The following is a 22,958-nucleotide window of genomic DNA, read 5'->3' as shown; positions in this document are numbered from 1 at the left end:
TTTTTGTGTCTGTCAGAGATCCCAGGATAGGGTAATAGATCGTAAAGGCATCATGTCCCCACCAAAATCAACAGAGGGGTATTCAACAGGCGTACCATGGGACAATTACAAATGTTGTTGGACAACACATGCACACACACACGTACATACACACATAAGCATTCACAAACAAATACACACACACACACACACACATATATATATATATATATATATATATATATATATATATATATATATATACAGGGTTGGCCAAAAGTCACCCGACAGTAAATCAAAACCATTTAATTCCAAGATTTATTAATGTTTAACAACTGAATGAGTTTAATAAAAGCCTCTAAATATGAAACAGTCCTTCTTGACCGACGCCCTTTTTTCATTACGAGTCAATACAGAATTAAATACAATGTTTATGGGATTTTGATTTACTGTCGGGTGACTTTTGGCCAAACCTGTATATATATATATATATATACACGCACACACGCAAGCATACATATATTTATATATGCACACACATATGTCAGGAGCGGGGGATACAAGGAAAGGAGAAGAGAGAGAGATGAATGAAATAAATAAATGACAACACAGGTTTACAAGGACAAGGATGACCACAAGATATTTACAATGGAATTCAAATTGCATACTTTCTCAAAAATATGCAAGGCGCATATTCTTTTTCACGGTGGTGCACCAGCATGACCGCAGCCACTTGGCTGAAACACATAAATAAATAAATATATATATATACATTCTTGCACACACATGCTCACACACACAAACACCATGCATAAACACAGACATAAGCACACATGCATATGTTCACATTTGTGTGCACATATATACATATGTAGATGTATAAATGTATGCATATACATATATACATACACATAATTACACTCAAACACATACATACATACAAGCATATATATATACACATACATAAAGCAAAATATACATACACACATAAATACATACATGCAAACATAAATACATACATACATGCTTATGTACATACATATATGCATACATGCTTATATACATACACACATATACATACATATATATAATATATGTGAGACAACTGTGATATACCAATGAGAAATAAATTATTAAAACTGGAGCCATAGATGAGAAACACAGATGTTTACAACGAAATACCAAGTGCAACAAACAAAACAACAAAATGCAAACAACACGACTCCCCCACCCCTACAAATCACCACCACCAACATTGCCACTCTACTCCTACACAAAGGTAGACACAAACAAACCCTCACAAAATAATTTAAATTTTAACCTTTAGCACACCGGAGGCGCATCATGTCACTGTATGAGTTTTCTCCCCTGTAGTAACAGGGCAGTGGCAGGGGAGACAAATCGAGAGAAAATGCAGTGTGATAAAGGTTAATGTTTTGCAATTATTATTTCACGTATTATTACAGCAGGTCTCATACATACGCTCACATACATACATACAGAAAACATGTATAAAATCTTCACAAAATAATTTTTAATGCCTTTTTTGTATCATTATTTGACTCATATTATTACAAACAGATGAAGTTTATATAAGAAACGTCATGCATCATATACAGATTCGTTTTCATTTGGCTGTTGGTCGCTGTTATTTAACACTGATACATGGCTGTTACTGTATCTGAAAGAGAAAGAAGAAAGAAAATGGAGTAAGACATAGAAGAGATTCTCTAAAAAAAAAAAAAAGAAAAAGTCAACTAAAAAAGAAAACAATTTATCCCAACCATATGGCTATGGGTTCAGTCCCACTGCATAGCATCCTGGGCAAATGTCTTCTACTATAGCCCCAAATCCACTCACAGGTCAACTTGTGAGAGGATTTGCAAAAAGGAAAGTGAAAGTAGCCCATTATATGTGTGTGTCTTTGTGTATGTATCTTCCTTTTTTGTCCATCATTTGACAAGTGGTGTTGGTTTGTTTATTTCCCCATAACTTAGTGGTTCAGCATATATATATATATGAGCCTGGCTAGGCTTTAAAAGGGCGCAGAGAGATATATATATAGTTGACATTTATAGAAAAACAAAAGACGAAGACAGGTGTATGAACAACAAGCAGGTGTATTAGTATGACGCTTGGAAAAATGAGAAAGTCTTTTACGTTTCAAGCCTATGCTCTTCAACAGAAAGGAATAAGAGAAAATAAACAGAGAGAGAATGAAAAAAACCTGTAGATTTAGCAGTCAAGCATGGCGATATATATATATATATATATATATATATATATATATATATATATATATGATTTGTTTATAGCTAATTTTCAATGCCGCACATTAGTTCATTCTCTCCATCAAATCAACATTGTCTGAAAAGGCGCGCTGTCTATCATCCATCAGGTGTTGAAGTGATTGCAGGACAACATGAGATGCAGTGCTTTGCTCAAGAACACAGCACCCCACCTGGTCTAAGAACTGAAATCATGATATCACAATTGTGAGTGCAACACCCACGCATCCTCATACATATTCTGTAAATATAATTATAAGCCTAAGCGTATAAGCATTCATTGTATATTAGCTATAGAGAATAGACTAAAATTGGTGGCATATAAGCCCTCAATGGAAAAGAATGGATTAGAGGAGTGGGCTCAATTCCCACTCATATTTATCCATTTTTTTCCATCAATATGCCACAATATTAGACTATTTTTTATAGCTAATATACAGTGAATATTTATATGCTTAAACTAATAATCATATTTACAGAATTTTCATTCATCGCCGTTCCTTAACTAATGCAAAATACGTACATATATAATGTGTGTGATGACAACTCTATCTCCTAGCCTACATAAAATAAATTATGAATAATTTAATAAGAAAAAGAAGCATTTGTCATACTTTACAGAATTATTCTCGTTTTTATTAGATTCGTTCAGTAAAAAGATGTTTTCACTTGCAATTTCTCGATGTTTCATTTGTAAATGTGTTAGCTGAAATATAATAACAAAAAATAATAATGATAATAATAATATTTTCTACTATAGGCACAAGGCCTAAAATTTTGGGGGAGGGGCAAGTTGATTACATCGACCCCCAGTCTTATTTCACCGACCCCCCAAAAGGACGAAAGGCAAAGTCAACCTCAGCAGAATTTGAACTCAGAATGCAAGGATGGACGAAATGCCACCAAACATTTTGCCCGGCATGCTAACGATTCGAATCCCTGATGGGCTGCGTGTTGGTGGTGGTGGTAGTGGTAGTGGTACTGGGGTGGTGTTGGCAGTGGTGATGATAATGATGATGATAACATATTCAACTGAAACAGTGATGGAGGTATCTAAGTATTTCCCATATTTCCTTCATTCCAAAGACCCTTTCCTCAACATTCACAACTTACCTTTCGTTCTGATTCCATGGCTTTGTTCTGAGCTTCTCTCAGATGACTTTCCATTCTTTGTATTTTGGCCGTGTAATCTTTCAATACCTGTCCACTCTAAATTGTGAGAGAAGGTAAGAAAGAAAGAAACAATAAGTATACAGGCATAGGTGTAGCTGTGTGGTAAGAAGCTTGCTTCCCAACCACATCGTTTCAGGTTCAGTCCCACCGTGTGGCACATGGACAACTGTCTTCTATTATAGCTCTGGGACCACTAAAAAGCTTTGTGAGTGGACTTGGTAGATGGAAACTGAAAGAAGCCTGTCCTATATATATCTATATATAAATATATATACATCAACGTATGTGTGTCTTTGTCTCTGTGTTTGTCCACTACCACTGCTTGACAACTGGTGTTTGTGTGTTTAGATCCCCACAACTTAGCAAGTGGCAAAAGAGACTAAAAATTCAAAACAGGTGCCCCAACATGGCCACAGTCTAATGACTGAGACAACTAGAAGATAAAAGATAAAAGCCATAAAATTATCAGGTGTGAGAGAAGCATAACAAAGTAGCTAAGAATCATCACCAAATGTATCAAACAAAGCCAGCATAGTTGTATTTAGGGAGCAATGTCTGGGGGAAGCTGCAGTGAGACAGACTCATCCACACCTAATTAGAATGGAAAACATCATCATCATCGTTTGACGTCCGTTTTCCATGCTGGCATGGGTTGGGCGGTTTGACTGAGGTCTGGAGAGCAAGTGGCTGCACCAGGCTCCGATCTGATCTGGCAATGTTTCTACAGCTGGATGCCCTTCCTAATGCCAACCACTCCGAGAGTGTAGTGAGTGCTTTTTACATGTCACCGGCACAGGAGCCAGTCAAGGGGTACTGGCATCAGCCATGTTTGAATGGTGCTTTTTATGTGCCACCAGCACCAAAGCCTTGTGAGTGAATGTGTTAGATGGAAACTGAAAGAATCCCTTCATACATATATATCTGTGTGTGTGTGTGTGTGTGGTATTGGTGTGTTTATGCCCCCATAACTTAGCAGCTTCGTGAAAGAGACCAACAGAATAAGTACCAGGCTTAAAACAAGAAAAAGTCCTGGAGATCAATTCATTCAAATAAAATCTCTTCAAGGTGGTGCCCCAGCATGGCCACAATCTAATGACTGAAACAAGTAAAAAGATACAAGACAATGCAATGATGGAATATGAACCCAAAACTTTTCAGCTGAAGAGCCAAAACCTTATTCATTTAGACCAATATTTCTTAACCTTTTGTAGTTCTGTGTCCCCTTTTATTGAACGGTGTTATACAAACGTCCCCCCCCCCCCCCCAGAAAGATCAAAAGACATTTCTGCTGGTTCTTGCTTACCTCTGTCATCTTAACTTGACATTCTTGCAACGAAGATTTCAGTTCAGAGTTGCGAGTTTTGTAACGTTTCAGCTCAGATCGAATTTGTGCTATTTTCTCGTCGTATTTCTTTGAAATCGTACCGCATTCTTCTTTCCATCTGCCAAATGGACAATACACAGAACAAATGAAATATTATTTTAGAATAGCAAAGTAGTTCTATATTTAAGAGATGAGAAATTATATACATTATTTACATTATTTACATTTGACAGATATTTGTCCTCATCTTATTTGTTGTTAACACAACATTTCGGCTGATATACTCCCCATCCTTCATCAGGTGTCTTGGGGAAATTTTGAACCAGGGTTCTCATTCCTAAGGTATTTTTCAATGCTATTATTATTATTATTATTATTATTATTATTATTATTATTATTATTATTATTATTATTATTTCAGAATTTCAAGCAAAGAATTATCAACTGTATTTTGAGGTGATTTTACTCTAAATGAATTTTTTTTTTTTAATTTTTATATTACATTATTTGAAATGTGGGAGAAGCTATACTGAATGAACATAGGAGAACAATAAAGAGAGCAACCTTCTGCTAATTATTTTCTGTGAATTGAGAAGCTTCTTTAATTCCACCATAGTGTAATGATTTCCATCTTCGAAACTCTGCAGTTTCAATTCAAAATCTTGTGAGTTGGAAGACATTTCTTCTTTCATAACAGCAATCTATCAAAATATAAAAATCATTATATATCAGTTTAGAGCCTATATATCAGCCCAGAGCCTGTAATTTAGTGGTTCAAAGAATAGAGACTCAAGGAAGGACTCATGATTCTATGCTAGAAATCTCCTAAAAAAAAATTCTCCAAAAACCCTGAATTTTAAAAAGACTTCCCTTACCCCCAGTAACAGAGAATAGTTTCATTTCACCTAACCAAGATCTTCTCAGCGTCCCAGAGAGAGGTAATTTGACAAGACACATACGGATACACATGTACATAAGATGTGCTTCTGCACAGTTTCCATCTACTAATCTCATTTTCAAAGCATTGATCAGTACAAGGTACTTGCCCAAGATGCCACACAGTGGGACAGAACCTGCAAAATTATGCAACTGTAAAACAAAACTATCAACTACACAGCCATATGTCTACATACCCATATAGATGTAGCTATTTCAATCACTTTTCTCACTAAAGTTCCTGGACAAAGGCATGAATGCCACACAATTTCATTTTCGCCAGGTCTTCTCCAATCAAAAATCACATTTTGAAGTCTTGTACTCACCCTCTTACGCATGTTGCGCTGTATCTCATCCCGTTCGTTGTTTGCCTGTAAGATATTCGCTTTCAGTTCGTTAATTTCTTGGATCAGCTGAAGTTTACCTTCTGACAGTCGGCTGTTGTCACTGTTCAGTGAAGACACTTGTTCTTTCAGTTTCTCATTTTCTTTCATTAAAAGATCTATTTTCTGGTTCAAACTGAAACACAAACACAAGCCACAATTTCAATTATCTTTCTGTGAGTGAAATTAGTTGATCACACATGTACCTACCTATACTTACTATACTGCAAAATCAATCACACACTCACACACACACATTATATCGATGCATACAAAATAGTTTCAGTCAATGTAAATAACCCCAGTACAAAACTGGTATTTGTTTTATAAACTTTGGACGGTCCAAATGCAAACTCGACCTCAGGAACTTCTATTTGCTATACTGTGAAATCAAGTGCATACATTATACATATGCAAGCATGGCTGTGTGATAAGAAGCTTGCTTCCCAACTGCATGGTTCTGGGTTCAGTCCCACTGAATGGCACTTTAGGCAAGTGCCTTCTACTATAGCCCTGGGCCGACCAAAGCCTTGTGAGTGGATTTGGTAGGTAGAAACTGAAAGAAATTTGTCGCGCATGCATGTGTGTGTGTCTGTCTGTCCGGCTCACCCGTGCAAGAATGGAAAAGTAAACATAAGAACAATGATGATGAGTACATACATGACAACGCTATTCAATATGTCCTTCCTTTCTCAAAATGGTAGGGTGTGATTTGGGTAAAATTTGGCAGCTATTTCTACCAAATCAAACAACTGCATAGAGGCTCCCCTCATTGCCTTGAAGTTCTCACACAGGAATTCTTTCATTAGCTTGGATTTTATTGACAGAAGAAATTAAACAGCTTACTTAATTCTACACTGGATTGCCTTTCGAACAATTTTAACTTTAAAAAGAAAAGGAAGAAATAAAAAGAAAATAAACAAAAATAAACAAACAAGTCTTACTTTTTCTTATCACGTTCCTGTTGATGTTCAAATTTGTCAAGCTTCCTCTCAGTGGCATCTTTAGATTTTAATGCTTCTGTTAAACGCTGCGTTAGCTTTTCTTTGACTTCATTGAATGATTTGGTCTCCTCTACAAAGTTTTGACGGACCTGGTGTGAGATTGACAGTATTCTATGTCAAACAGATAACATATGATGGCAACAATATGCAGCAGTAATCTTTTCATTACCAAACCAGCTGAAACCGGCTCTGTGATGAATGGTTTTGCTTCCATAAAGCGCTTAGCCTCATAGACAGCTTGTTGGACTCTAATTGTCACAGGCATATATCCATTAGAGTGATTTATGGATGTGAAACCACTGGTCACTCTATGACCAGCCATATAATTAACTTCCAATATATATATATAGATATATATATATCTGTAATATAATATGTGACAATTATTCGGTTGCCATAATAAGACTCCGAGTTTCGGATGTCAGGGCAGAAACGTGCTTTGGCATCTTGTCAGTTATTGAGGCAATCAAAATATGCTATGAAAATGACCATTAAACGAAGAGAAATTACTATGTAATGACCGTTATTAAGACAAAAGAGCTATTAGAATGACCGTTAAATGAGGGGGGAAAACCGAAGGGTAGGAAGTAAAAAGTAAAGAAGTAAAAATGCTCATAGCAATCGCGTATGTACATTCATACATATGCGCGTACGCACACCCAGGTATGTGTGCCTTTATGCATATGTTCACTCACACTTGCGTGAAACACATACATGCAGCACACCCACACACCGTATATATATATATATATATATATATATATATATGAGAAATCAGGCTACAAATAACTTACATTTTGCAATTCTGACTCAACATTTTTTTTATCTCTTAGACATCTTTCCATATTGACTTCCCTCTCAGAACGTTCCTAGAAAACCAAAATAAATAAATATATAATAAATATAATATAAATAAAAAACAAGTTAACCAACAACAAAATATGAAATATGAAAATAAGTAAATAAGTAAAATAATAAAATAAAAATAGGGGAAAAAAATTGAAAAGGGCCCAGCCAAGAATTGAAACCATATCAGAGAGAGTCACCCATAGAGAATTTATATCAGTTCTATAGCAATGATGAAGACATATTTAAATTTCGGACAGTGACACATTTACTACTTACCATTTCTAGGAAATGGACTTTTTCATTCAGTTTTACAATCCTGACATTGAGAAGAGATTTCACATCATCTACCTGGAATATAGTGAGAGTTTGGAAAGAAAACATTTCATCATCACATAATACCGAAATTCAAAGAACCAGCACATCAACAACAACAACTAAAATTTTCATGGAAATAAAAAGAAAAAAAAACAATAAGTAACAAAAGAAACATAGAAATAATGAAATTCAAAGAAATATATATAAATTTTTTTTAAAAATTTGTTAAGAATTTTTGCTGTTGTTGTTGTTATTTTTGTTTGTTTGTTTGTTTTTTTTTTACCTCTTTTCTGGTTGCTTTGCCAACATCGTCCATCAAGTCATCAACGACTTTCTGTAAATGGTTAATTTGTTCTTGTCTTTGAGCGGAAACTTCTTTGGCCTTCGGTAAAGAAATAGGAATATTTAGCAAACAGAGACAAATCAGAAGTGAAGATGTAAGGATTTAACGACAAAAGAAGATTAGTCACAAAGAAATATTTACAAAATCTTGTAACTATCACACAATGTCAAGAAGGCGGGGGTGCAAACACACACACACACAAGTGTATGTATGCATATATATACATATATATATATGTTGTTTCAATGGTGATACTATGTTCAAAAATATCATCTTTTCGTCTGTATTGTACGATACACATTAAGTGCTTCAAAAAAACAAATGTAAGTTTGTTTATATACACACATGGCTGATATATAGATATATATATATATTTCAGAGAGCCCACTTCAGTCATGTATGACCATGGGATTGCACCTAGAAAGTTCCCCTTTGGGGCACAAGTCCAGGCAAGGTTGTTTATGGAAGACCAGCAGTTTCCCATGCATACCAACCTCCCCTCTCCAAACCACTGATATTATCCAAGGGAAAAGACAAAAGCTGACACAGCTTGGCACCAGTGATGTCACAACTCATTTCTACAGCTGAGTGAACTGGAGCAATGTGAAATAAAGTGTCTTGCTCAAGAACACAACACACAGCTTGGTCCAGAAATCAAACTCACTACCTCATGATTATGAGCCTGACACTCTAACCATTGAGCCATGCGCCTTATATATATATATATATATAGCAAGGTGAGACACACATAAGAAAGAAGGAAACAAAGGACCACTGATGAGGTCACAGAAGTGTGACGAAAGAACTCTGGCCGAAATAAGATTAAGATTAAGATTAATGTAATATAAAGCTGAAAAAAAAAAAAAAAAAATTAACACCAAATATACAGTGCGTGTGTTTTTATTGGCTAAACTGGCAATATGACCATCCCCAAGTACAACAATATATATATATATATATATATACTTTACTGTTTACTTGTTTTAGTCATTGGAATACAGCCATGCTGGGGTACTGCCTTGTATGGATTAGTCAAACAAATGATCAAATATACATAAAACAAACTTAATCCTAATTGTATATTTGTCTCAATATTAAGTAACATCACTGCACCCCCCCCCCCCACACACACACACGTGCATGTGTGGAGACATACTCAATCAATTTTGAAAGATATCTAAAGGTATTTTTTACCAAATCTTTATCTAGAATCGCATTTTCCACAATCTGCTGAGCATTTTTCCTGTCTTCCATCATATCCTGCATTTGTTTCTCCAGCGTGGTACTATAAACATCAATGGAAAATTAGGATTCAGTCAATAAGCTGTCATAGTTCAAGGTTCTTGTATATGTTCAAAGAAAAAGAAAAAACTTAGACAATGCTTATTATCTGTTTATCTTTTTCTTTATCTATAATGACTCATTGATTGATTGATTGATTAGTTGATAGATAGATAAATGGATGGATGGACGGACGGACAGACGGATAGACACACAGACAAATCATCGTATTAATGTCCCTACTTTCTCATGCTTGCATGGGTTCGATGTATATATATCCAAGTTTCTATGATTGTGTACAGAAGAATATAGTAATAAATGAAAAAAAAATTTTTTTTAAGGATAATCAAACCAAATGTTCATCATTTTGAGCCACTCACCCAATGAATATTTCTGCCAAATTTGGTGAAAATCCATTCAGCCATTTACAAGTAAATTTGCAAACACACAGATTACAATACCCTGCTTTTGCTTAAGTGCACAGGGTAAAAAAAAAAGCTAAGTAAAATGAAATTGTAAAAATATATTGATATAAAAGGAAAATGGAATTTGGTAAGTTACTTTTTCTCTTGCTGTAAAATAATCCACTTTTCAAGTTCAGAATTTTTCTCGTTCAGTTGCTGAAGTTCTTCAGCTTTGGATTTTAAACTGGAAATATAACAACAAATATATTGCCATTATCATTATCACCATCACCACCACCACCACCACCACCACCATCATCATCATCATCAGCAACATCCTCATCATCATTATTCTATCATCACCATGATTATTATCAGTGGCAGCATTACCACCACCACCACCACCACTACTACCACTGTCATTATGAGCAACATTATTCTCATCATAGCTGCCACCACCATAGTCATCATCATCATCACCACCACCAAACACTACAACTGTCATTATCACCAGCATCATCTTCATCATAGCTGCCGCCACCACTACTGTCATCATCATCATCATTGTTGTCATCAACATCATCATCATCATCATCATCATCATCATCGTTGTTGTCATCATCATCATCATTGTTATCATCATCATCATCATCATCAACATAAATCTATTTTCATTAAAGAATGGGAAAATAAGATCAAACTTACTCATTTTCCAAACTTGATGCATGCCTTTTCATATTGGTGACCACTTCACCAGAATTACAGTCTTTCTGGGCCAGTTCAACCAATTCTTGTTCCTACGGAAAATGAAAAGAGAAGACAGGGATGACAACAGTTCAACACTGATTGAAAAAAAGAGAATTATTTTTTCTTCACCCACCCATCCATCCACCTTTCTGTTCCTCTACCCTTATTATCACTCACATATACACTGTGTGCCTTCAGGGTACGCTATCACCATTTCTCTCTCTTTCCAACTCAGAAAGCCATGTATTCACCACTTTGCCAAAAAACCAGTTCCTGTTCCTCAATCATACTTTCACATTCTTCAATACTTGACTCAACTTGACTCGACTCCACTCCACTTACCATATTTTAACATGTATAAGGAGCCCCCCTAATTTTGGGGGCTTAAAATTTGGAAAAAAGGCTTTGTAAGGGATTATAATTCTATCCATCCATGTATAAGAAACTCCCATAGACTCGGAGTAAGATTAAAAAATACATCTGAAAATTACATAAAAAAACTGAGACATAATTATAAAGAAACAGCACAGAAAGACTGTGGAAAACTAAGTCTTGAAGATGATTTGAACTACGAGTCAAGACTACGAGTCTTGAAGATGTAAAATATAGTCTTCATTTACCTTCCATTTGAGTTTTCGCTTGAGTTCTTCAACGGCGGCCTGCAAAGTTTCATTATTGACTTTCAAGTTTATTACTTCCTTCTCTTTTTCCCTGAAGTGAAAAATAAACCCTTTTTTTTTTTTTTGTCACCAAATAAGGCATTATGTAAGAAGTAAATTAGAATAATTTATGCGATACATATAAAACAGCGTGAATCCAAATAATAACCTTAAAGTATTCTGCGTTGATGAAAAAAACTAGCAGTCAAATATTCAAGTTCGAATCTGCCAAAACATATTGGTTTCAAATTTTGGCACAAGGCCAGCAATTTCAGGGGAGAGAGTAAGTCGATTGCATCAATTCCAGTATTTTACTGGTACTTCTTAGATCAATCTCAACAGAATAAAAGATAAAGTCAACCTCAGTGGAATTTGAACTCAGAATGTAAAGACAGACACAATGCCACAAAGCATTTTACCTGGTGTGCTAATGATTCTCCCAGCTTTCTGCCTTAATAATAATAATAATAATTATAATAATCATCATCATCACCATCACCGTTTAACATCCGCTTTCCATGCTAGCATGGGTTGGACGATTTGACTGAGGACTGGTGAGCCAGATGGCTACACCAGGCTCCACTCTGATCTGGCAGAGTTTCTACAGCTGGATGCCCTTCCTAATGCCAACCACTCTGAAAGTGTAGTGGGTGCTTTTACGTGCCATTGGCACGAGGGCCAGTCAGGCGGTACTGGCAACGGTCACGCTCAAGCGGTGTTTTTTACGTACCACCTGCACAGGAGCCAGTCCAGCGGCACTGGCAACGACCTCGCTCGAATGTTTATTTCACATGCCACCGGCACAAGTGCCAGTAAGGTGACGCTGGTAACGATCATGTTCAAATGGTGCTATTTACGTGCCACTGGCATGGAAGCCAAACAGCTGCTCTGGCAATGATCACGCTCGGACGGTGCTATTAGCGCTCCACTGAGAGGGGTGTCAGTCATCAAATTTGGTTCAATTTCGATGAAATGTAGAATGAAGAGAGAAGACAGAATTAAGATAGATAAAATATGTTATAAACTTGTTTGTTAAGTGAGCATTTTGAAATTTGACTAATATTACCACTTTTATCAGCAGTATATAAACAGGTCAGATCAAAAATGATTTGCTAATAGTAATCATGTATAGCAATTATATCTGTTTCATAGCCAGGTTGTCAGCAACTAAACTGGAAATGCCACTCCAGGGGTTTTGTTATATGTGAAGGGTGAATGAACAATTTGATAGGACGAAAAACAATAGATGTCTGCAAAAGGGGAGGAACACATCAAGGAGTCACCATTCATCTATCATTCACAAAAGCCACAAATATAATGAAAACAAAAATTAAGTAACACAACTACCTGAGATTTTTCTGTAAAGGTTCCACTTCAGCAACGATTGATTGTACTGACGTATAATATTGGTTCTTCATCTGTGAAGATGAATATATAACAACAATCAATCATTCTCTCAATCAACCAATTGTTTGATCACTTAATCAATTAGTCAATCAATCAATCAATCAATGTTATAAAATGAACTGATTTCTTTTGAAGAGACACAAAGCCAATTTACATAAGGCATATATGGGAATATAGTTTACTGAACTGAATCCAAAATTTTTTGGTGACTGACATAGAGCTTTTTTTTAATGACACCTGCAAGAATATGTCTGTGAAAAAGGCAGTACTGTCAACACTGGAAATGACTGGGACTGACCTGGGCTTAATAGTAACGTTCACTTCATTATAAATAATGCTCTCCACTATAATGCAGCATTGTATATAAACCCACACCCATTCTTTCCACAAAGAGCTGTTAAACAAACACAGAGTTGTAGTTGTGTAATATATTCATCTTCTGGTGGGACGCCAGTGCTTGATGGACTTTATGTGAAATGGTAAGGGTTGTTGCAAACAGCCGTCAAAGACAGTGTGAGGAACCTGAATTCTATTGGAAAGATAGCTCAAAATTACTGTGTGACTGTGGACTAGGGTTAAACACTATAATAGCTTCTCTCCATTGTTTCTCCAAACACAGAGGAGGAGATGAGGTCAGAACTGTGAATCAACAAAGAACACATCAGTTTGATAGTACAACCATTAATTACAGTCATGAGTCATTCCTGCTTTGCAGAGCTTACATTCTTCTAAATGGAATGAGTAATTTGAGAGTTGTGTGTTTTGGCCTGAGCAAACAGCCTTTCAGCTGACTGCTTGAGTAAACATGAAAATTGGCTTTCAGGAAAGGTGGGAGGGGAAAAATAAGTTGTGGTAAGTCAAACTTCAGATATGATGTTTATGTAACGTACCCGGTTGGTCTGCTTCTCAAGATCATCCCATGGCTGGTTGCTTTTCAAATTCTACAGAAGAAATGGGATTTAGATAAATTTTACAATTTTATAATGAAGTGAAAATACATGAAAATATATAAAACATACAATGATGATTTGCTTATATATGTGTGTGTGTGTGTAAGTATGTGTGTATGTATGTATGTATATATATATGTATAATATTATATGATGTGATATTAGGATTACACCATCTGATCCATGTTTTCATTAGTCAACTTTGGTCACATGATGATGTTTAAGGTACAGGATTGGAATATGAAGAGTAAGATTTAGCAAGCTGTTACCAGTGGTATATGTGCATTCATGTGGGTTTCTTGTGAGTGCATGTATGTATGATTTTCTCTGTAAAAATGGCCCATGTATTTGTCATTCATGTTGGGTGATGGATAATGTTACTATAAATATTCAATGTGCTATCTCCAAGATCAAAGTAGACAGCACCAACTCAGACTAAAACTACAAGCACTAAAATATTAAACTTAAATGATTTCCATTTCAGTATAAAAATGCTACATAGATATTATATTAATCTTTTGTGAAAGTTAATATATAAAATATATTTTCTAAATCAATAAAAGACTTAATATATTGATTTGTTAAACAAATCAATACAAAAAATTTCAACCTGTAAATCTGATGTTAACTGCTTCACTTGAGACATAGCTTCTTGGTACATTTCTGTCACAGTTTCTTTTTCCTGAAAAACAACAACAACAAAAACAAGATGTGAAAGCACTCTGACTGCATCATTATTATCACCATCATCATCGTCGTCATCAATTGCTAATGTCAAATTTTCCATGCTTGCATAGATCAGATGAATAATGTCAAGGCATATTTTCTATGGCTGGATGCACTTCCTGTTGTCAACCCTTATCTGTTTCCAAGCAAGGAAATATTTCTTCATGGGTAGACATGTCTTTCAAGGAAGATTGGAAACTAACAACACCTGTATGAGAGTGATATGCATTTACATCTATCATGCAGTGTCAAAAGAAGCAATACAGGTACACATATCTCCATGCACACACCCACATATACATGCATACCCACACATACACACACGCACATATATATACATGCAGTGGTCTCCTTTGCATTTCTGTCTACCAAATTCATTCACAAGGCTTTGATTGGCCCAGCCCTATTGTTGGTCTTTTGCTTAGTGGACAATCTAAACTAAAACACTATTTTTCACTGAGGCAGTGTTAATGAGAGCACACAAATTTGACATTCCTACATATGCATGTACACACACACACATGATGGACTTCTTCTCAGTCCCCATCAACCACTTCCACTCACAAATCATAGATCAGTCTAAGACTACAGTAGAAGACCCCTGCCAAAAGTGCCACACATAATAAAATAAAATCCATTCCGGATTTATATTGCATACTTTTTGCTAGCTTTATCGTGAATAATTTTGCATCTTGGGAGGGTCATTATGCCAATAATAAACACACACACTGGTTCTAATTCACTTTTTTTATTATTTGTTTGTCAACAGATTAATTATTTAACCAATTAATTAATCGATTGTTTGATAAATCATTCAATCAAACAATCAATCAGCTAAGTTTATCAAAGTCTGTTTATGCCATTTGCAACTTTATCAATGTCATACTCTCTCTACCAAAGTCTGCTTCAAGCCTGTCTGAAAATAATTTATAATTAAAACACACACACACACACATACATACATACACAAACAACAATGACAAAAACGAAAAAAAAGAGAAGAACCTCCATTTACCTTTGTAAGCAAGGCTATCTGTTTCCTAAAATTCTCAACTGTTTTCTGATCAGAGTCTGTTTCTTTGATGATTTCAGGTAAAGCATCAGCTTCCAATTCTAAAGTTTCTTTTAAACGTTTCCTCAAACTTTAAAATGACCAAATCAAAAATCAATAATCGTAAATTATTGCAAAGATATTACATGATTAAAGTTAAAAAAAAAAAAAAAATAACAAGAGACTCTACTTGCTTTTCTTTTTTTTTTCTTTTTAAGTTTCATTCAAATAACATGTACGTCATATATTTCACAAAGATAAGGCAGCCTTCTGGCTTTATGTTCTGGGTTCAAATTTTACCTTGGTCACCTTTGGTTGTCAGCTTTTTAGAGTTGATAAAATAAGCACCAGTTGAGCTCTAGGTTCAACATAATTGACAAGCCCCTCCCTACAAAATTGCAGGTCTTGTACCTACAGCTGAAAGGATTATAATCATTATTATTATTATTATTATAAGGCAAGCTGACAGAATCGTTAGTACACTGGAGGAAATGCTTAGCGGCATTTCACCCGTTGCTATGTTCTGTGTTCAAATTCCGCTGAGGTCAACTTGGCCTTTCATCTTTTCAGGGTCGATAAATTAAATACCAGTCAAGTACTGGGGTCGATGTAATTGACTATCCCCCTCATACTTATTTCATAAATTCAAGTTCCACGAACGAAATAAGGAAGGTATCAGGTGGTCATGAGATGTGCTAAAAATAGCAGCTAAATTGCTCTTAAATCACACATTTTTTTTCATAACCATGTGAATTCCCATGTATAGAACAGGAATTCACGAAAAATTTTCTGAAAATTCCAAAAAATGAAAAAGTTATGAGGGGTTATAATGGGGTACTTAAACCAGAATTTCATTGACTTATTTTCATCAAATCAGACCATATTCTTACATCACAGCATTGTTTTATTATTGCAATTAATAACTTCATAATATAACTTACTCATCATTTTCTTTTAAAACTTTTTGTAGGTCCTCTTTTAGTGATTTAAACTCTTCAGAGGAATGCTGAAAATGAAGGAAAATAAAATAGCAAGAAATAATTTAAGAAAAAATAACAGCTGTATAATTCATATTGCACCAAGGATAAAGCAACTTTAGTGTAGCCCAATGGTTCTTAACCAATTTTATTATTTTTTTTTACAGCAGCCCCTTTTAAGTAGTTCTTATGCCTAGCACCTACCTAGGTGGCAAGTGAGGTATCATGACTAAACAAACTTAACATGGGTGGTAATTTAAAATTTTACTCTAAAAATGGATTGTATAAGCTTTTAACAGTGAAATGATAAAAACTTTATAAAGACAAGAGCTGTAAATTTACTTTATACATTGCGAGTTAACGACTTCCCTCTACCTGATGAGATCTGGCTAAATTTTCTATATCAGGCTCAATGTTAGTCAAAAGAAATTTATTTCATTGCTTAGTCAGCGATTGCAACACCACAATCATGTGTCATGTATAATATAATTACTACAATAGGTATAATTTGGTATGCTGTGTTAACTCACTGCCCACTTTCAACATGCCCAGTGCTGCCTTGGGGGTGGTAACACCCATGCTGAGAACTTCTGGTGTAGTCCATCGTTACTCAAAAAGAGCATTTGAGTCTAGGATTTAAAACCTTCAGTCACTTTGTCTAATGTACTCTTTTACTCTTTTACTTGTTTCAGTCATTTGACTGTGGCCATGCTGGAGCACCGCCTTTAGTCGAACAAATCAACCCGAGGACTTATTCTTTGTAAGCCTAGTACTTATTCTATCGGGACGTAAACACACCAGCATCGGTTGTCAAGCGATGTTGAGGGGACAAACACAGACACACAAACATATACACACAAATACATATATATATATATATATATATGTATATATATATATATATATATATATATATATATATATATATATATATATATACATATATACGACGGGCTTCTTTCAGTTTCCGTCTACCAAATCCATTTACAAGGCTTTGGTCGGCCCGAGGCTATAGTAGAAGACACTTGCCCAAGATGCCATGCAGTGGGACTGAACCCGGAACCATGTGGTTAGTAAGGAAGCTACTTACCACACAGACACTCCTATGCCTATTGGTCACTTTTGCCAAACTGCTAAGTTATGGGGACACAAATGCACCAACACTGGTCGTTAAGCAGTGGTGTGGAACAAACACAGACATGACAAATCCATGCCAATGACACAACAACAACGACAACAACAAGAAAACACTTACCTTCAGCTGCTCTTCTAATGTCTGGTTGACATAATCATATTCAGTAAGCAATGGAGTCAATATCCTGAACAGAAAAGAAAAGAAGAAATTCTTACATAAGCACGCAAAACTCAAGATTTATAAAGAAGAGAGAGATACAGAAAAGGTGAGATTATGTGATGTTCATGTCAGCTGAAGATCAAGAGTAATTATGTCCAAACAGCTTCCTCCAATCATTTTATTTTATGGCATATATATGGACTGAAGGCTGGCAGGCATGAGTTGGACAGGTCATCACACTCTGGATCAGTGCTTATTTGGAGTTACTGCCCTCCTAAATGAATCAGAGGATCACATCTCACTTGCAAATCTCATAATTTTAGCATGGTTTGTAATAAAGATTGCCAACATAACATGGCAGTCCTGGTTTAGGACTAATGTTGCTGTAATTTAGCCCCAGGAGACGTCGTCTCCAGCTAGCTACACGACACGATCTGTGTCCTTACATTTTTGAACAAGGGAATCTAGCACCCCCACTCAGCTCAAAACAATATCAGTGTATCGCGATTTCTGGGTTATTTCCCTTTATCAGCACAGATGTGAGATTTAAAAATAGCAATTTTCTGGTTTGTAGCCCTTCTTAACACCAACTATTTTATAGAGTGTACTGGATGTATCTTTATCTGTGGCACCAGTACTAGAGAAGTTACCACACCCTCAGCAAGACTAAAGAGTCTCCTGAACCCTATATTGTCTCAGCTAGGTTCAACAACCACTTTTACAAGGTACCTCTGGTATTAAAATGAGTAACCGCCCCAGTACAAAAAAAAACATTCTGCTCCACATTGCTGCTCAGCTTCCTAGAAATAACAGCTAAATCACCCTCAGAACACATCCTAGGCTGCCCTGGATAATGTACTCCTAGAATCTCGGAATGATGAGATGATCAAAGCTGGAACATCTTTGTATATGAACCCATCAATCATGACATGAGGTTGAACAACAACAACATTTGTGATGTTACAGTCCGATATGAAACCAATATGCTTCAAAACACAGAGAATGAGGTGACTGATTTTTGATTGGAAATCACAGTCTAACAGATTTAAACAGAAACATGGTAAATTGTGGAAATATATATTTTTTACCTTTCTTCTGTAAGCCAAGGAGAAAATTGGTTATCAGGTAACTGCAAAAAAAAAAAAAAATTCTTTAAACAAAGCGCAAGAGTAGCTGTGTGGTAAGTAGCTTTCTTACCAACCACATGGTTTATATTTGCATTCTCTGAAATAATACAGCTCATTATTGTTGTTACTTCTGTAAACAAAAGACATATAAATTAAGAGATATTTTTCTTGATAAGCACTTAAGATTTAGCAACAGAAAGAGCACGCTATTGAGGCATTGTAAAACAATGCCACAATAATATATTCATCTAACCCATGCTAGCATAGAAAAATGGGGATGTAAAACAAATGAACCTTGATATATCAGTAAATGAAAAAAAAAATCAGTTATTTCACAAAATGCCTCCATAACCAAAATTATTATAAAAATCAATAGGAGCATTTATCTAGTCTGTTCAGATTAGTAATATATCCGCAACTAAAATGACTAACAATAATGTGATGAGCAAATAAAAAATAAAGGTGCAGGCATGGCTGTGTGGTAAGAAGCTTGCTTCCCAACCACATGGCTGCAGGTTCAGTTCCATTTGTGGCACCTTGGGAAAGTGTGTTCTATTATAGCCTTGGGCTGACCAAAGTTTTGTGACTTGATTTGGTAGATGGAAACTGAAAGAAGCCTGTCCTATATATATATTTATGTGTGTGTCTTTGTTTCTGTGACTGTGACCCCACCATCGCTTCACAACCAATGTTGGTGTGTTTACATTCCTGTAACTTAGCAGTTTGGCAAGAGACCAATAAAATAAGTACCGGGCTTACAAAGAATAAGTCCTGGGATCGAATTCTTTGACTAAAAACCTCTTTAAGGCTGTGCTCCAGTATGGCTGCAATCAAATGACTGAAACAAGTAAAAGAATAAAAGAATAAAAAGCTTACCAACCTGACAGTAACCATATTTTGCTTGATACCACAAGAGGTGGTTGTTCAGTCTTTGAACTGAAAAGATATAGAATTGCATGAATTAATAGTTCAATCGGTTATGAAGTATTTTCAACAGATTTTATTTTAATATCCCATCTCTAACCATCTCTCCTCATACTCTTATGAAACTTCATCCTTTTTTTCTTCCAGCCCACTCATCCAGTCCAACTACCTTCACCCGTCACTATACCTTGAAGGTATGTTCCAACACATCACTACTACCATCTCACTCTCTCTCTCTTTCTTTCTCTTTAGCTTACTCACTATCTCTCACTTTTCCTCCTCCTTTCTTGTCCAACTGGGATATCCTTGTATCTCCTCTACAGCAAGGCACCTATCTCTGTCCCTCTATTATACTTTTTAACCCTTTCATCAACTAGCACAAAGCCCCCCCCCACCTCAATACTACTCACCCTCCCAGTCAAAGGGTCTTGTCTTGCAAGTTATTTGGTGACATCCCAAGTGTTGGTGCCATATAAAAAGCCCCTAGTACACTCTGTAAAGTGGTTGGCATTAAGAAGAGCATCCAATCATGGAAACCATGCCAAAGCAGACAATAAGCTGGGAACAGCCCCTCTGACTTGACAGTTCTTGTCAGACTTGTCCAAACCATGCAAACATGGAAAAAGAATGATGATGATGATGGCACAGCTACACATGCACACACACACACACACACATACACATATTATTTTACATTAATTACAATGGACAGATAGGTGTCCTCATCTTGTTTGTTGCTACCACGTTTCAGCTAATGTACTCTCCAGCCTTCATCAGGTATCCTTGTGGAATTTTGAACCCAACTTTTTAATTGACTAATGGGGTACACTATTCTCATTCCCCACATTCGCACGTCTCCCCCCCCCCACACACACACACCTCCATATCTTCATACTTTTGTTAACTCATCTTTGACGGAATCTTTCTGTAGCCCCTTATTTTATTGTGGTTCTCTAAACATTAACTATGGTACCTCTACCTCATGTAACCTCTCTGTTAACTGCAACGAATAAATTCCTACGGGTTGACGAAATACAGTTAACAAATCCAAATCGGCGTGTTCAAACGTTATATACCTTGTTTAAATAAAATCTCCCTAGATAAGCAGAAAAGAGAATAATTCACCGGTCATCTTCCCAGTTGATCTAAAAAGGGTCATGTTCTTTGGACACGGCGACCAGAAATAAACAAGAGCTCTCAACTAAATCACATAAGTCAATGTTGAAATAATAAAATAATGAATTAAACCCTAACCCTAACAATGCGAACCAACATTCAAAATATGCCATAAAAGGGCCAACACACTAAAATAAAAACTTTAATATTACACACACACACACTAAAACCTTAGCTTAGTTATGTTTATCCCACAGAGATCCTGTCCATTGACTTTAAAATCTTTGATGCTGCCTGCATTTATTATCATTATATTTAAGGGATTAAGGGTCTCCGTTTATACAAATCTCTAAGGCTCTGCATCCATCACTTATTTGTATCAAAACGATTTACATGACAGGGGTATTACTGTAATAATATTAACAGCGATGTATTATTGAACGTTGAATGAGATAAGGGAGACTCCATGAAGTCGATCGGGCAGCTAAAAGTAGCAGCCAAATCTTCACCAAATCACACCCCACCGTCTTCAGTTAAGAAGGACGTATTGGGTAACGTAATCCTTGATATTACAGTGCCTTTCATTATGGTTCTGCTGGGCCAGGGCTGACATGAAACGAAGCAAACATTTTTTTTTTCGAACATCGCAAGGAATGTGTGTGTGTGTAACGGTAATAATAATACGATAGTGTGCGGAAATGTAACATGCAACAAGTATCAATCAATCAACATTCCTGCACTTAAAACTGGTTGATCTTCGGATTATTGAAAAATTTATTAGAAATCGTAGTTTTGTTAAGGCGATGGTCCCGGGGGTGGGGAGAAATACAGAAGAAAGAAGAAGCAAAAAAATGAATCGTTTCTTTTAATATGATTAATTCAAATAACAAATACTGCATGCTGTTTATCTTTCAAAATATGACAGAGAAAAACGAAAGAAGAGTTAAGCACGATATGCCTTTCGTGTAGAGGAGGGAAAAATAGTCGTATTTACTTGACAACACATTATTATTAGCAGTAACATCCGAGCTTCTATAGAGACGTTTGACCTAATGCTACAAACTAAACCTTTCTCGGCAAAGAAACACCCTAATGTCTTTAAAATAGGCACCACGTATATTAGGGCCCATATTTTTTTTTCTTTTCGTATTCCCAACCCGCTTTTTAACAAGATTAAGGTAAAATACGGTTGTATAAAAGGGGAGGGGTCCCATCTTTTGACATTAGGGAGACTGGATCGGATTTCATTTAATTTCAGCTTTATAGACAAACCTTGATCTTTCAGAAAATTATTATTTGTATTCTCCATTCTTTTGCAAGAACTGGAAATATCTTATAAATAAACTTCCAGTGATCTTCCACGGTTTACAAAAGTTGTTTTGGTAATGTTTTTTTAAAGTTTTTAGTGCCTTAAGTACGTTGCCATGTTACGGAGCAAATAACAACAAAGGATTTCATTGCTTATTTTCGTCGGGACCGCAACGATAAAATTTGAAAACTAATAACCAAAATAATAATTAACATTTACAAAAAAACTTCAAATTTTAAACTTATGCATTTCTTCAAATATATGTAGCCATATCATTTTTTAAATCACATTATTAAACTTATTTTTAATGTCTTTTTTTTTTTGTTCATATTCGTTGCTTGTTTCCATTCATTCTATCTTTCTCTGACGATCGCTGTGGAGCAACAAGTAAG

The 22,958-nt window shown here is 35.7% G+C and overlaps 1 protein-coding gene across 1 annotated transcript; it reads right to left on the bottom strand.

The window, feature by feature from the left end:
• Positions 1–1,491: 1,491 nt before the first annotated feature.
• On the bottom strand, positions 1,492–22,695 carry LOC106876255 (sodium channel and clathrin linker 1). Its single transcript, XM_014924782.3, has 23 exons — positions 22,530–22,695; positions 20,098–20,153; positions 19,179–19,219; positions 18,052–18,115; positions 16,761–16,825; positions 15,784–15,910; positions 14,653–14,724; positions 13,983–14,033; positions 13,033–13,103; positions 11,647–11,737; positions 10,985–11,076; positions 10,437–10,523; positions 9,789–9,879; positions 8,535–8,633; positions 8,213–8,284; positions 7,882–7,956; positions 7,028–7,176; positions 6,027–6,219; positions 5,329–5,465; positions 4,744–4,882; positions 3,381–3,476; positions 2,882–2,973; positions 1,492–1,660 (listed from the first exon to the last, which is right to left on the bottom strand). Exons 1-23 carry the CDS (start codon positions 22,564–22,566, stop codon positions 1,582–1,584), a joined length of 2,076 nt encoding a protein of 691 aa, XP_014780268.1. The 5' UTR covers positions 22,567–22,695; the 3' UTR covers positions 1,492–1,581.
• Between the last annotated feature and the right edge of the window lie 263 nt (positions 22,696–22,958).

Source organism: Octopus bimaculoides, chromosome 13 (assembly GCF_046866305.1).
Source record: "Octopus bimaculoides isolate indiv1 chromosome 13, ASM4686630v1, whole genome shotgun sequence".
Classification (NCBI taxonomy): Eukaryota; Metazoa; Mollusca; class Cephalopoda; order Octopoda; family Octopodidae; genus Octopus; species Octopus bimaculoides.
The sequence above is the reverse complement of the archived record's forward strand: the minus strand, read 5'-3'. Positions and strand labels throughout refer to the sequence as shown.

Bases quoted from the DNA above. Each gene is read 5' to 3' on its own strand.
- LOC106876255 (XM_014924782.3), bottom strand. From the start codon at position 22,566: ATGGAGAATACAAATAATAATTTTCTGAAAGATCAAG. The intron at 8,634-9,788 runs GTAAAAAATACC...TCTTTACCGAAG, and splicing joins CGATTCTAGATAAAGATTTG to GCCAAAGAAGTTTCCGCTCA. The intron at 4,883-5,328 runs GTTGCTCTCTTT...TCCATTTGGCAG, and splicing joins CAGAAAATAATTAGCAGAAG to ATGGAAAGAAGAATGCGGTA.